The 16,629-nt window shown below is 26.2% G+C and overlaps 2 protein-coding genes across 2 annotated transcripts; one reads left to right on the top strand and one right to left on the bottom strand.

Annotated features, from left to right (window-relative positions):
- Positions 1 to 244: 244 nt before the first annotated feature.
- Positions 245 to 1,156, top strand: LOC112593240 (protein TSSC4). Its single transcript, XM_025337599.1, has one exon. It carries the CDS (start codon positions 509 to 511, stop codon positions 1,133 to 1,135), a length of 627 nt encoding a protein of 208 aa, XP_025193384.1. The 5' UTR covers positions 245 to 508; the 3' UTR covers positions 1,136 to 1,156.
- Positions 1,157 to 3,077: 1,921 nt separating this feature from the next.
- Positions 3,078 to 11,705, bottom strand: LOC112593211 (myosin-IA). The gene is made up of 17 exons (XM_025337559.1): positions 11,617 to 11,705; positions 7,518 to 7,624; positions 7,208 to 7,403; positions 6,925 to 7,144; positions 6,655 to 6,864; positions 6,380 to 6,592; positions 6,117 to 6,315; positions 5,804 to 5,973; positions 5,630 to 5,739; positions 5,410 to 5,560; positions 5,096 to 5,340; positions 4,865 to 5,024; positions 4,635 to 4,801; positions 4,240 to 4,561; positions 4,025 to 4,165; positions 3,815 to 3,969; positions 3,078 to 3,642 (listed from the first exon to the last, which is right to left on the bottom strand). Exons 1-17 carry the CDS (start codon positions 11,703 to 11,705, stop codon positions 3,453 to 3,455), a joined length of 3,045 nt encoding a protein of 1,014 aa, XP_025193344.1. The 3' UTR covers positions 3,078 to 3,452.
- Between the last annotated feature and the right edge of the window lie 4,924 nt (positions 11,706 to 16,629).

Genomic DNA, 16,629 nt, shown 5'->3' with positions numbered 1-16,629 from the left:
CGCGCGTCCAAGTTCTAGACGAAAACAACGTACAAACGCGGACTACGGTCGTCGGCGTTTTGCGAGTATTGATCTTTTGCCCGCCACAAGTGGCGAGTGACGGTCGGTCAGAGAATTAACTACAGAACCGCGGTCGATATACACCGGGAGATATTAAACATATTATTATTACGCACGACCAAAGACGACAGACGGACGGACAAATGATACTGGGTAGCTGATAACGAATGAAAATAATAATATTATTGTTTACTAATCACTATTCACTAGTTATTGTAATTTAGTTGGTCTATTTAGTGATGATTGACATTTGCTAGTTTACTACAAAATAACTTTTTACTCTATCTCAATATACTGTATTTTAATGTAATATTATTATTGTTAATGTTGACTCATCTAGAGTGACAGTTGTGACTTACGAATCACAAATTGCGATGCCAACGTGTATAACGACGTAGTATTTCAGAGATAATTTTTTGGTATACACGTTTTCGATCCCACATAAATCATGTCGTTTCTGGATCCAACATTCGTCGGTGACACTCCAGAGTTCCAGAACAAACGTACAAATCTGTTTGCCGTGCTCGATCAAGCAGAAAAAGATTTGGAATCAAAAATTAAAAAAGTTACTACGGCTGACGCACATGAAATACTCAATGGTCGTGTGGAACGTAGAACTGGTCGTTCTCTGACTAAACAGTTCCGAGGCAAAGACAGTCTATTTGTCAAGCCAGAAATACCGCCATGGCGTATAATTGAAAAGCATAGACCGCCAGATTTCAAATTGCATCCACATAAATGGACTAAGTATTCGTTGGCTGATGTGAATGAGATGAATGACAAGAGCAATGCAGCTGCTGCGTTTGCGTTTCTTAAAGAAATGCAAACCAGAAAATGTAAAGACGATGAAAACGATAATGAAGAAGGAAAGAAAATTGTGTTCAAGAGAACGTTGAAGTCCAACGAACCAGAAATGAAACCAAGTTTTAAAAGTACCAAACTGGTCATGCCAGAATATGAATTTGGGAAAAAGGTTCAGAAGAAAAAAAATAGACCAGAACGTACAACAGATGCAACTACTTCTAATAAAGAAATTAAACTTGGGCATTTAATGGAAGACGAAATTGATGAATAATTCATAATATCTGTATAAAATGTAAATACTAGTTATATAATTAATTTAACATATCTTAATTAAAGAATCCGATTAATATTTACTAATTGTATTTGTTTTTAATTTTATTTCTTTATTAGAAATATAAAAAAACCACTCAAGCATAAGAAATAAGAATTTAAATAATCAATAATAATTAATTCCATAACTATCATTAAGACTACTGAAAAAAAGGTACATAATTGTTTTAAAATAATTTAAACAAACATATTTACTAGACTTTTTCAAATAAACTTAATTTTTTCATAAATGTATTGGACAATTAAAATAATTAGAGCAATACTTATTAATATTAAATCCTACTCTGAACTAGAGATAGGTTATACTATTTCATAATAATTATGATCCATAGTTGCTATAAACTAAATAAAAAATTGAAATTTTTATTTTATTTTAATTAATTATAATTTGTCTTTGGTTTATATGAGTTGTGATAAAATGTTGGTTTTTTCTGAATAATTTTTTATTAAAAATAATAAATAATGATTCATTTAATTAATAATTGTAGGTTTGATATAATATAAATATCTTTATTGAAATTAATATTACACAGAATAATATGAACGTGTATAAAGGAAAATAACAGAACAAAATACGTAATATTGCTGTAAGACTGGATGACTGGTTGGTTTAAACTAGGCAGCCGCCGATATTCCCGCATAATGCAGCATTTGTATTTCGCACGACATCACACTATGAGAACTTTCTTGAATTCGCCTTTCCAAACGAGTATAGAATTTTCATGAGCACCGATATAGTAAACAGTGTCGCCGCTACATAATAAAATGAAAAAATGAATTGTGAATTCAATAAGTTGTTTAAAACTAATAATACTCCCTAAACCTTTTAAATTACTAAAACAATGTATAACACTTTTGTACGATGTAAATTCACTATCATGGAAAGGAAATAATAAAATACAGAATTCCTATTATTTATTTATTATTACTATATTATTATATATAGTATGTGTTATAACTCATAGTAAAACATACATTATTTTAATTATATAAAAGAAAAATATAGTATTGCAATACTTATATTAAAAATTAATGATAAAGGGTTTACCATATAAACATATATATAATGCATCTTAATGCATCTCAGTTTTAAAATATTTTAAAATAGATTAAAAAATAACTTTTAATATTTCTTTGAAATAGATTCAATTTTAATGTATAATTAGTTAAAAATTAAGTTATAATACAGTCAGGCAATCAAATAAATAAAAATTGCTTAAAAGTTTAAAATACTAAAAAAAATACAAATATTTCATTTAAAATAGGTAAATTTAATTACATTGATATTATAAAATAATAATAATTAAAGAAAAATATAAAATTACTAATTACATGACAAACAACAATACATTAAACTGTGAACTGTAAAATATAGATCACAATTCATATAACAATTTAATAGATGAGTTATACTAACATAATTTATTTATGTAGGTAATACATTAAATAGGATAATTGAAACAAAAAATATACTAAATTTCTTTCATTTAATTATACAAAAATAATTTTTGTTATGAGAATTTAGAGATAATTTTTGTATTATTTCTGAATGACATATTGAAAAATTTAATCAAAAATGTAATATTAAATAAAAAATAAAATATATTTATCAATAGAGCTTTTAAACACATACAAGTAAACATATAATAAATATTTAAAAAATATACTATATCTTATAAGTTATTACAAACAACTATTTTTTTTTAAATAACTATATAAATAAATTAATAAAGTAAAAAATTATACAAATTTGAATAATGCTGATATGTTATAAGTTCAACTGCTTAAACTAAATATCATACAAATACAAAAACAAAATAATTAAATAGTTCCCTAAAAGAATTAAAATTAATAATTAATTAAGATAAAATAATGTGATGAAAATTAAAAATATGATTATGAAATAGTATAATTGCACATACAAACAATAATGAAGTATATAATTGAACTAGTTAGAAATCACAGTTTAATAAATTAATATAAGGCACAAAATTCCAATGGCAACATTTGTTAATCATTTATTTAAAATAATAACTAAATTAAATTCACCCTGTTAGTTTATTTTTTAAATAACATAAGAATAAATTCTTTTAAAATAAATTTAAAATTTGTTCAGAGTTTAGATACACTCAATGGTTATTAAAACTAAAATGCCCTTGAGTTTATTTCCAAAAATAAATTATTATTTTCATTTTTAACTTTGTACTTGATTATTTTTTTAAAGCATAAAATAATAAAAAAAAAAAAAAATATGGAATTCATGCTTTAATAAATGGGTGGACAGCAACATTTGGTGGTATGATGTAAACAATACCACCATTATCATCTTTTCTAAAACTTGCAGTTGATGTTTGTGGGTTGACTTCAACTCTAAGCATTCGAGATTTTTTGCCTAACATACAATTAAATTTGTTGGACACATTCACCAGTAACTCAGAATTCCTCAACCTAAAATAATACAATTTTTTAAATTATTTATAATTGTATTGCTATCTCAAAAATAAAGTACAAAAATGTATAACCAGGTATAAAATACATCAAAAATATTAGTTAATAATTTTTATTTTATTTTAATACAAGTTAAGTACTCTGTATTAGACATAAATTTAATTTTTCTTACTGGAAATATCTAGTGCTGATTACTCCTAAAAGTTCACCAATTCTGTCTTCATTAATGTCAGCTGTTGGTTTTAAAGTAACGACAAAATCATTTCCACGATTAGAATGAATTACAACCAGTTGATCTTGTCCCGGACTTACACTCATTCCAGTTACCTAACAATAAGTTTTTTATTATATGTCTACTATGTTTTTATTACAAAATTTTTACTTCTTGTATAGGCATTCCTTTTTTCATTGGTTTGAAATTTTTTAAGTCCAACTTGTAAACTGCCCAATCAGTTATTAATATTGCACGATCTGCGCATTTATTATAACGGTTCATTTTATAAATGAAACTCGAAAACAAAACCTAATTAATATTTTGTTAATAAAATTAATATTATAATGTAAATAAACTGATAATTCTAAATATTATATCAGTACCTGATTAAATCGATCAGAATTCTTAAGGTTATTCAATGCAACCGTATAATTAGCACTTTCTATGTTTTCTGTAGGTGATGAAAGATAATCACCTCTCCACATACGATTTGCACCCCAACTTGGCCGTTTTCCCCATAATAAAGATGCAGCATATATTTTACATCTCAACTGTGGCCATTCACTTCTAGGATAGGGGCTCAAAAGTTTATAAGCCTTCCATCGTTTATATATATATCTTAACGAAGGTTCTAATTGACGCACGGCAAAATTTGTACGTGGCCAAATTATTGATTCTTTATGATGTACATTCATTTCACAAGTTCTATAGAAAACACATTGATTCATTGATTAATTATAACAACAAGATTAATAAAAAATAAACATGTTTAATTAACCTGTGAGCTTCTAAGACAGATTTGAGGTAAGTACGAATTTTATGACGCCGATAAAACTTAATTATAAAATAGGCAGCTTTCATTTTACGAAATTTAGCACGACAAATAGCACCTCGCCACTGTTTTTGCAATAGTACAACAATAGCTGGAATTAATTCTGCTCTCATCTGAAAAAATATCATCAAATAAATAATGTATTTGATTGTTAAGTACTTAGTAATTTTACATACCTTCTCTAAGGCAAATAATGTTTGAGGTGATCTAATAAATAATTTTGATATTCCATACTTAACATCATTTGAAAAATGATTTTCATCTATTAATGCTCTGGTGGCTTCTTTGTCACTACATTTATAATTAGGCCATGTAAAACCACTTATCATTTTATACCTAAAAATACAACATTATAATATATTATTGTTTGCTTTTGATTGGAGGACATAATGTACAAAATCATTTACCTTTTAAGGAATCTACTATAAGGCTGTCTATGAGCAAATCCAGCTCTTCGTACTCTGACATTTTCTAACAGACCCAAATAAGAAACTTGATGAACTACTCTTTTATAATCTATTCCAACAGGAGCTTTGTTTTCATTTGGTTTTATACATCTCACATAATACGGCATTTTACTATTTAATGTCTTAACCAAAGCGATCATTGATGTTTTAAATGCACTTCCAGCAGTTACTGGCCTTTTTGTTGTCTTTGGAAAGCAATGCAATTAAAATTATTAACTACATATAAACAAATTACAAAAACAATTTATGCTTACAGATTTTATATCTAAGGCTCCTTCGGGCCACATATCTCTAATAATTGGGTTCTTTGAAGAGTAAAGCAGTCTTTTAAAATCTTGAAATAATGTATCTTTGTTTTTTTCCAAAAAACCATAAATATTATACACTACATCACCGGCATAATGTCTTTAAATAATTATAATAATAATAATTAAAATATTTTTCTTGTTTGTATTAAAATGATTTATTTCTTACAAAATTTTAAATTGAGTCTTATGTTTCAAATCTTTGTCCAATGTGTTCACCTGCCTGCTAGAATAGTGTTTATGGTTTGACAGTTTTGAGTCCATGGCTTCTAATAACATCTTAATAAAAAAATGCATATTAATTATTAAATTTAATAATATTTATTTTTATTAATCAACATACTTCATCGTTTACTTTGCCTACATTCAGACAAGCTTCATCCATAATTGCAATCATACCTTGATGTGGCTTTTCCACAAGATCACAAATTACTTGGTTATTAAAATATTTAATTTCTAACCAAGCTATGCCTTCTTTTTTGTATTCTTCCTGTTCTTGACGCAAAACCAAATCTATTGATGAAATAATAAATATAAGACATGTTAACACATAAAATTTGCTTATTAATATACATATGTATAATTTTATATAAATTATAATTTATTTTAATTAAATATTAAAAATTAATAATAAATAATTCTTAATCAATAAATACCTATGAACACTTGTTGGAGCTTTTCATTACAGTAATTAATACAAAATTGTTCAAAGCTATTATGCTCAAATACTTCAAATCCATAAATGTCTAATACTCCAATTACAGTTCCTCCTTTGTACTTATCATTTTCAATATATGGTATTAATGCTTCATTGACCTTACTTACTATCCAAGTGAATAACCGATCATAAATTGCCTACAGTAATAATAAAATTAAAATAATGTTTTTACAGTGGGAAAATTAATAGTTGTAATAATACTTTTGCTAATGCATCTCTGCCAACTTCAGCTTGCGATAAAGTGTGAGCTTTTTGCAATACTTCTCCATTGGCTGCAATTATACGCTTGCTAAGAGCAGTTAAGAGATCTTTAGTGTCAACCTCTAACAGCTTGGATACTTGTTCAATTGGATTATTATGAAAATTAGTCACTATAATACTATCATCATCAGTAGTTGAAAACGTTACATTTCCCTAAAATAATGGTGTGATAAATTATTAAATTATTATTATTGGCAATTTAAAAATCTTTTTACTAAATGTAAGATAGCAGCAACAATTTTCCAAATTGTTTTAATATCGACCATTGAAAATCCAAGTGTCTTACAAGCACTTAAGGTAGCTTGAAAATCAGATTTATCAGCTGGTGTAATTGTAGATTTTCCTTGCCTTGTATAAAAATAATGTTGAGGATCTGGATTCAACCCTAAATTGCTAGCTTCCTTATGTGTTGTATTTCCTAATGCCTAAATAATATAAATATACTTAGACAAATAATCTCAAGTCATTTTAATTTTATAACCTACCTGATAAAAGCTATGGAAATTACGTTCACCTAGTTGTTGTTGTATAACACGAGATTTTTCAAGTAAATAATTAATAACTCGTCCGCCAATTGGGTCTCCTTTAAAATCAAAATTGATATCCATATATTTTCCAAATCTAGAAGAGTTATCATTTCTGTTGGTCTTAGCATTTCCAAATGTCTCTAAAATTATGTTTGATTGAATCAAGATGTTCTTTACTCTATAAAATGTTAACCAACATTAAAATTAAAAATAATTTCTCTAAATTGGAGATGTACTTTACCTTTCTACTTCTTGTTGACCAGTTAAGTTGGTGACTGCAGCAATATATTTCATTATAATCTTAGATGCTTCAGTTTTACCACTTCCTGATTCACCACTAATAACAATACAAGAATCTTGTCTGTGCATTTTCATGCTACGGTGTGCAGAGTCAGCAATTGCAAATATATGTGCAGGGTTTTCAAAAATTTCCCTTCCTTCATGCAAAACGTACAAAGTGTATAAATTCAATTAAAAATGGGCAAAAATCCAAAAACAATGCATAAAATTCATACATTTTTGTAAATATAATTTAAATTAAAAAATATTACCTTTATATTGATTTATGTAATCTTGACCATAGATGTTTAAAGTGCGATATGGATTTACAGAAATACAGACTTCTCCAATGTAGGTATATATAAAACCAGAGTTAAATCTAGTAAAAAAATGTACATATATAAATAAAGAAATAGTTAAAGAGCAGAAGAAAATATGAATAATTTTTCACATAAAAAATCTAAATTTAGAAAAATTTCTATGACTTTCCATAAAGTACTCTATTAAAAACATGAGGTATGTAGGTCATAAATCTAAATTATATTTAAGAAACAATGTAGTTTAAATTTTTTACTATAAATGATTCCAAAATTCCAAATGATGTCTATTAAAATTGTTTGCATGTGTTTAATGACACTGGCATCATATTTTACTTTATTATTAAATTTACTACAATTTGATTAATATGTTACAATTAAACCATTGGTTTTTGTTAAAATCGCAACATATATACTTAAAAATGATATGCAGTTAACATGTTAATATAAAAATCTGTACAAAAATAAAAATAACCTAAGCATATTGCAGGTAAGTAATTGGTTTGTTATGAAGATCATACAATACTCTGTTGTCTTGTAGATTACATGATTGTCTTAAAATAATATAATAGTTATTTTTTTGGAGTAGTTGCAATAACAGAATTGACTGTTTTGTTATAATTAAAATTAAAACCTTCAAGATTTATTAAATTTAATCTCAATAATTTATTAATTTTTTGGTTGACATTCAGCAGTGTTGGTTAAGTATGTATGAAGTCTCAGTGTTAATGTTTATGAAAGACCTATAATCTAAAAAATTAATCAAACTACAACTATATATTTTTTTATAGCTTTTATTTATTAAAATTATAAACAATATTAGATTCTAAACAAAATATGAAAATAAAAGTACAAGGTCTTTTTTAAGATTTGTAGCTTTTGTCATGTTCATACACCAATACTTGTGGGTTTTTTTTTTTTTACCAAACTTCAAGAAATTATCAGTGTAAAATAAATAGGTAGGTAGGTATCACAAAATAGAGTGTGTTTTAAATGTCTTGTATTATGATATTATGCAATTAGTTATGATAATTTTAATTTAATTAGCCAAAATAATAATATAAAGTGAAATAAAACTATTTAAAATTGTTATGTTTGATAAATAAATAAGATATATTTACAAAATTTCAATAGGTTCTTAATTAAATGATTGAACCTTTAAGTAAGAATCTGAAAATGTGTAATGCATTCCTTAATATTTTAATAATAATAGTAACTAAATTTGAATTAATAAACAAGTCAAATAAACAAATATAAAATCATTTTTTTATTTAAATGTAATAGAAATAAATAATATCTTCGTATCCAGTTATGTAGGAATTACTTATCTTTAAATTTTAAATTAATTAATTTAAACAATATATAAATACAAATCGTATATTTATTTATTAACAAAATGTATTTATTAATATTTTATCAAATGTATGTACATTATATAATAATATGATATATCTTTCCATGCAATATATTACTATTTAAATAATAAACAGTAAGGCATGGAAATAAAAAAATAAATATATTTATATGTTGATGGTTGAGTTAAGATAGTTTAAATTTTACCGTGTAAAGTAATGTGTATATAACTTATAAAATTATAAATGTTTAAATAACAACCCATTTGAAAGTAGAAATTAGCTTTATATACACTCAATTCATAATTGTTTAGAGATAGTATAAATGATACAAATATATAAAATATTTTGATTAGCTTTCATTGCAGACGATTGTTCTAATAAGGGCATAGCACATAGTTAGAAAAGTAAGAAATAAAAAACCAGTTGTTGACATTGACTGCCAAGAGGATATAATATATGAAATTAAACATTAGAATATAGAATATTCTACAGTTTAATTTGATACCTACTTCAATAGAACACAATATAATGGTTTATTTAACCATGTAAATATATATATATATATATATAATTCATTATAAATATAATTATATGTTCTCAGGTCAAACACTAATGCTTACAAATAATACTCAATCTTGTTGGAATTTACAACTAGGTAATCATTTTAAATTTAAATTATCTATTTTAATTTATTTTATTAACTTTATTCGATTTATAAATTGTTTTATGTAATGCAAAGAATGATTATCTTAATACAAAAAGAAAAAATGTATACTCAAAAGCAATATACTCTAATGATCCCAATAAAATAAAATAATACTAATTCATATCACAATGAGTATAATAATATTTAATAATTATTAATCATAGGGTTATCACAGTTTTATGAGGCATATATTTGATAAATTAAGTCTAATAGTTTTATGTTTTATTTTTATAGTTAAAATAATTTCTACTAAACTATTTGTGTATTGATTTGTGCCCTTAAAAAAGATATTGTAATACAAATCTTGGATTAGTGTTTTTTTTTTTTTAATATTATACATTTATAAAAACATACATAAATATTATACCTAAACAAGAAAATAGGATTAAATAAACTAAGTTTACTATATTCACTATTCAATATACTTATAACACTAATTATATAGTATATAATTTTATTTTTTCTTTGAAAAGGGACTAAAGGAAATTGCATTACCTACAAACGTAATTTAAAATAAATATTAGTGAGGTACATATATTTATAAATTTATTTTAAAATTATTGTTACTAGAACTAGGTACTTATTATGTAAAAGAATAAAAGTTAAGTTAATCCAATATGATTATTGTTCCTACAAATAAATTGTAAATATCTTATAGAAATATAAATATATTATGAATAAATGCGATGTTTAAAATAGAAAAATCAGATTCATAAAATTAAAAATTATGTAAAAGTAATGAACTGTAACTGTTACAAAGTAAATTATAACAATATACATTAATACATGAAAAAAAAATAGATATACTTATCTACCCACATGTTTATAACAATTGAACATTAAATGTGTAAGCACATAAATAAGTTAGAAAACAGTGAATTCTTCAACTAATAAAGTAAAACATTATTATACGAATAAATACGGTTAGCTATACATTTTTTAGCAGTGAGCAATATTAAAAAACGTTAACGAAGTACCCTATCTATAACATGATTATAACCGTTTACAATAAATATAATTTTTTGTTTGTTTCGAAAAATATTTCGTTTGTATATTAAATCGGTAGTTTATTTTTGTTGGAGATTAAAAATAAAAAACTCATTAAAAAACAATCTAAAAAGGATTATTAAATTGTTATTCTTAATTATTATCAGCGAATAATTAATGATAATAAATTAATATATAATAATATGTAATGTACTACCGTAATAATTATTGTTGATACAATTATTTAAAATTAGTCTCAAGTGAAATGTATAAATATATTTCCGTCGAGAATGTAGGTACTCATCGTTACATGTATACAGGATAATATTCAATGATTGATTAGTCATATCTCAATTCTCAAGTAGTATGACTAGTACTATGTAGGGATACTTATATTTTATTTTCTGTTAGAAAACCTTATAAGCTCAGACGACGTAGGAATTTTAATATTTATGAATGTTATGATACCGTATTATTTCCACCACTGCATGCATACACAATACGCTTAATATATGTGTATTGCAATGTAAGTATGACATCATCGTGGTAATTATTCAATGACACAATAAACAATGCCTGTACCGCGTTACGTTAGTATACGTATAAATTATAAAATAATATATTATATTATATTAAATATTAATACTTGTCATAATTAGTCGACAGCCTTATCTGGCCAGTCGATTAGATATCTGCGAATTCAATGTTTGCGTTTAGATTTTCAGAGGGAAATTCAAAAATTATCTCAAAATTTTCGAGGGCACTCCGTCGATTGGACGGTACCGACCAATCGCACGAGCGGGTGTACTGTGGCGCACATAATCGTGGGCGGAGGGTAGTTTTTGAACGGTTAACGGTATAACGTATAGCCATAATCATAAAAGTATATTATCAGTGACTGACGACTGACGAGTAAATGACAATATTATTCTCGTTTAAATCTTTCACCGGGGCGAAATTTTTGTTACTCATTATCATAGTTTACCACCGAACGTTCTACACTTACCTTAAAGTCAGGTTTTCCATGAATCTCTCAATCGTGATCTCGTCCAGTAGAACGAAATCCACGATTCCAGGTTCGTCTCGAGTGGCCATGGTAATATTATTATCTTCTAGAACGGCAACAGGATGCTGTGTCAATGTGTGTTTAGATTAATTTAAGTACGAGCGATGTATTTATCGCGGATTCGACGAGCTCATCTTTATTATGGGTAAGAATTAATATTATGAAGACGGTGTCGCGGACTCGGGAGAAACGACCGCGCAAATTAATATTGGTTGTCAGCAAACCTACAATCACACGATGCTAATAACTAACTATATAAGTACTAGACTGTCTAGACTACCACACTACCACAGTACTACTGTTTATTGCAGTACTGACTACTGTTACTACAATTTTAGTCGTACACACGTCGACTGGAAACTGTGGAAAGTGGAAGAGGCAACCGCGATATTGTGGGTGGTGGTGACAGTGCGTCCGAAACGACGGACGCGAAATTATCGGTAGCCTAGATTTGTTACAATATATTCTGTATCGTGAATCTCGGGGATACCATAATGTTTACCATTATTATGGTGTTAAGTCTTTTGAGGTTCCGAAGATCGAAAGTATTAATTAGGTATTAGCCGTGACGATGCAGACACGGTCGTTGCCCATCATAGCTTGACTTTTTCCGTACCTACGATTTACAAGCACTCTTAACTACATAACGTCGCGAACCAAGGAATATACAACCAGTTGCAGACAATAAAGTTTTTGTTTAACTGATGTACCACCCAGTGAGCAACTACAAGAATGGAAGACGTAATTTATATTTGCTACAGGCTCACCACGTGTCATTATCTTTGTTATTATTATTGAGTAAAAGAGCAGCTGTCGTTTTAAGGGAATAGGTACAAAACAAAAAACAGTAAAACGCATCGCGTATGCGATTGCGTTTTTTATTTTTAACTATTTAGGTTCTCATAATATATTAAATGATGTGTGACCCATACACCATCTATTAATAATTAGTTGCTATTTATTTTAAATTGATTGTTAATTAATCACTACAGATTGTGAAAATTGTAAATAAAGAAAAAATATACTGTGAATTATTGAAAATGATTTTCTGCGGCAATCGCTTAGTATTCAAACAATCGATTTAGCAGTTATGGATATAGTTTTTCTAAATACCGTTATGTAACACGCGACTGCCAGTTCCGGAAGTAATCACAAGTTGACATTTAACCTTTGACCTACCTTTATTGAAGAAGTGATAATAATTCGTTTCAAATAATAAATAAGAAAAATTCCAAGAATTTTCCCGGAAGGACGCTGCGATCATATATCAATATCAACGTGGCAATCAGTAGCTTATTTAAATAGAATACAATTGATGCAAGTGTGTGACTATGGTAGTACAGACAATTATTTTATGCTTGTCTATAATTTAAGAAAGATATTTTGATATCAATAAAATACATATACCTCGACTTTAAGTTATCCGTAATCATGCTTATAGAATAACTATGTGACTTATAAACAATAAGCATAAAATAAAAAATAGTAAATTATTTAAAAATAAAGATTAAGATTGTGATTATTAGAAAATAAAATTTATTTTAGAAGTCTTAGGTATATTTAAATGATTATTACAAAATAAACACAATTATTATATTGTTGACAGAACTTTTCATTGAAATCTAGAATCCGTGAATGAGTGTTATTAGCGATATGCTGATATAGGTACATGTTAAATTTAATTAACATTACATAATCCATAATCTATAAATAATTAATTAATATTAACATTACTGTTTGGCGAGAGACTTCAAAATTATATTGTATTTATTTTAAATGACAACTAATAATACTAATACATATAATAAATACATAATTTTGATACAAAAACTTGTACTTGTACCTATGTCTATATCTATGCCCTTTTTTATTAAACATTAATATTAGTAATTTAAAAAAAAAAAATTGTACAATTATAAAATGTTCATAACTTACTTGAAAATTAAAATATCTTAAAAATCCTACGCGTGGTCCTAGTTAATAATCTCACTTTTAAATTTAATATAAGGTTAATTTACTCTAACATTAAAAATAATAGAGTGTAAAATGGATTTTTCTGAACATAATATTTGCTATACACCTAAGCGATAGACTGAGACAGTGTAACAACACATTTGCGGATATGACGTCATCAAGCAAAATCGCCCATTCATTTTTATCATTATTGCATATTATAAAAACGTTTCATTCGTAAAAAATTTAATACTTAAGTTTAATTTGTATTCAGATTTTTGATTTAAACAATATGCCTATAAATAATAAAATAACAATTTTTATAGTTCATTGTAAATTTAGACAGGTCATCAAATAATACTAGTCACTAATAAACCTTAACTTACATTTTTAATTTTTACATCATTATAATAATGTAAACTAGTTTGACATTTGTAAAAGCTCAACTGGATGAAACAATATTACATTGATAAACCTACATAGGTTCTATTGGCGACTATCTTCAAAATAATGTGTTGCTAAGGATATTGTTGAGGACTCACTCAGTCATTTATCCACAGTTTTCACAAAAAGAGGTTTCTACGCTCGGACTTGGAATACAGTGGAAAAAGTTTTTAGGAGTCCGTTAAAATGGATTTGTAATTTTTGATATTTTGATATATTTATTACTTATATATTTTAGATTTTATATAAATATTTTTTTTTACTTGTGGAAAATATCTAAAAAAAAATACCCAATATATCTAGAATTTATTGTGTACAGAATGCTATATTATTTTTATTTATTTTCTATTTTTTTTAGTACTATTTTTATAATTACTTGGCTAGATTTAATCAATATTGTAAATTGTTCTATACACATGCTGCGCGTATTGTTCACCGTTAATTTCATTCATTTTATTCTATTATGTATAAAGCAAAGAGCCGTCATTAAATTACACGAATTTTTAGAGACTGACATGTTTTATATTTACAATTCAACCGTGTGACTGTATTAGATACAGACCTTGTGATTATCGTTAATACAGATGAAACCAATATTGTTTCAATGTTTTCTCGAGTAATATTAATTCTAATTAACGTGAAAAAAAACATCTGTTTACACCGAAATTGGTGACATCCATAAAGTTAAAGGACTTTGCAATGTGGCCAATTTCCATTACGAAATCAGTTCATTTAACGATTATTTGTCGCTACCAACATTCCGTGAATTAGTTAATTATGTAAAATATTTACCAAAAGACATAAATGGTAAATCTTTTACTAAATTTTTGCTTTATACGAAATCATCAAATAATCGCCAATTATTTCTTTGGGATTGGTTGATTAAGAGTAAAAAAAATCAATCTTTAGATACACGTTTTCCATGTAAACTGTAATATATTCATTAAATAAAAATTATAATATAGGTATATTTATTATTCCATGAAGTCTAATCAAAAAGTTTTTTCCTATTTATTTAAATAATATTTTAATAAAAATTATATTAATATATTTAAAATGGTTAATATTCTTGCCTCTTGACTTTTAATAATTAGTGGTAAATTTTATTATTGGAAGTTTTCTGCATAGAGCTTGCAAAACATTTAATACAGTGGTCTAAAATTTGACGTGGAGGGCCTGCATCCACCTATAAGGTAAGGTTGTATAATGTAAAAATGGATGACAATTAAAAATTATTCCGTGTAATCCACTATAGGAAACATATAAAATACATCAAAATATCATTAATGTTCAATTAGAGGTAAAAGGGTAACAAACGCTTAAATTCAATATTTTACTTCCTTACAAGTAAAAAATTGAAATGTTACCTAAATTAAATACATTTTTTTTTTTTTTTTTTGAACGATTGAAATCCAAATTTTTACGACATTGGATATATTTTTATTTTTTTTTTATTGATCTTAAAACAACTCGGCAGCGAAGGCCATTGGTTCACAATTCTTAATAACAATTTAGATAATATACATAAGGTTCATAGATTCATAGATACAATTATATTTTGTTAATTAAATTAGTTAGTTTAAGCATTTTTTCGTTCTGATCGGGTTGTGGTCCGAGAGTTGAGTCGAGGGTTTCGGTCAAGTTGAGGTCCATTTGCTTCTGGTCGCAAACATGACATTCAGTCAAGATGTGTTTGACGGTGAGGAGTTGGCCACGGTCTTCACAGAAGGGGGGTTCGTCATTAGACATGAGATATCCATGGGTAAGTCTAGTATGTCCTATTTACGATTTAAAGCGGTTTATTCTTTTCGATTGAGGTTGTTGACTTGATCTGGTTTAGTTTAGTATTCTGGCTATTCCAAGATATGTGCCATTTTTTTCTAATATATGTTTTTATTGGATATTTAAACATCAAACGTATGCACGTTTTTTCTATGCAATTTTAAGTTATATTGGATGATTTATTTCAATGTACGAGTATATTTAGTAATCACTGAAGTGTCTGAAGTGAACATTTTTTAAAAATTATATCGTACTATAATGAGGCGTTTTATAATAAACAATTAACACTTTAACTACGATTACTCGCCTACCAAAGTATTGCTGAGGCAACACGTTAAACAGGGTACCTAGTTTATTAAATAAAATAGGTATTAAATTTAAGTTAATTATATTTTGAAAACAATTGTTTGCAATGAATCTTGATTTTTTTAACTGTTTTTAAAATAAAAATTGTACTACTGTAATTCTTAAATATTGGTTATTTATTTATTTTTTTGTTAAATTTTTGAAGTATTTATGAGATTTTATTCTTTATTTATATCCTTTATTCTAGGTACAGTGTTAAAATGTATGGCTATAACATCTTACCGCTTAACAAGTTCAATGAGTTATAAAGTATTATAATATATTAATATGGGATTTTTCTTAAGTTATTTTGCTAAAATGTAACTTAAAGTTAGTTAACTGAAAAAATAAATGTAATGTACTGTACTATAAGCACTTAAAATACTATAAAATTATTTTGTTTTTGTTTTTGAAAAAACATCAACCGTT

This window comes from Melanaphis sacchari, unplaced genomic scaffold, assembly GCF_002803265.2.
Source record: "Melanaphis sacchari strain LSU unplaced genomic scaffold, SCAv2.0 Contig1_pilon_pilon, whole genome shotgun sequence".
NCBI lineage: Eukaryota > Metazoa > Arthropoda > Insecta > Hemiptera > Aphididae > Melanaphis > Melanaphis sacchari.
The sequence above is the reverse complement of the archived record's forward strand: the minus strand, read 5'-3'. Positions and strand labels throughout refer to the sequence as shown.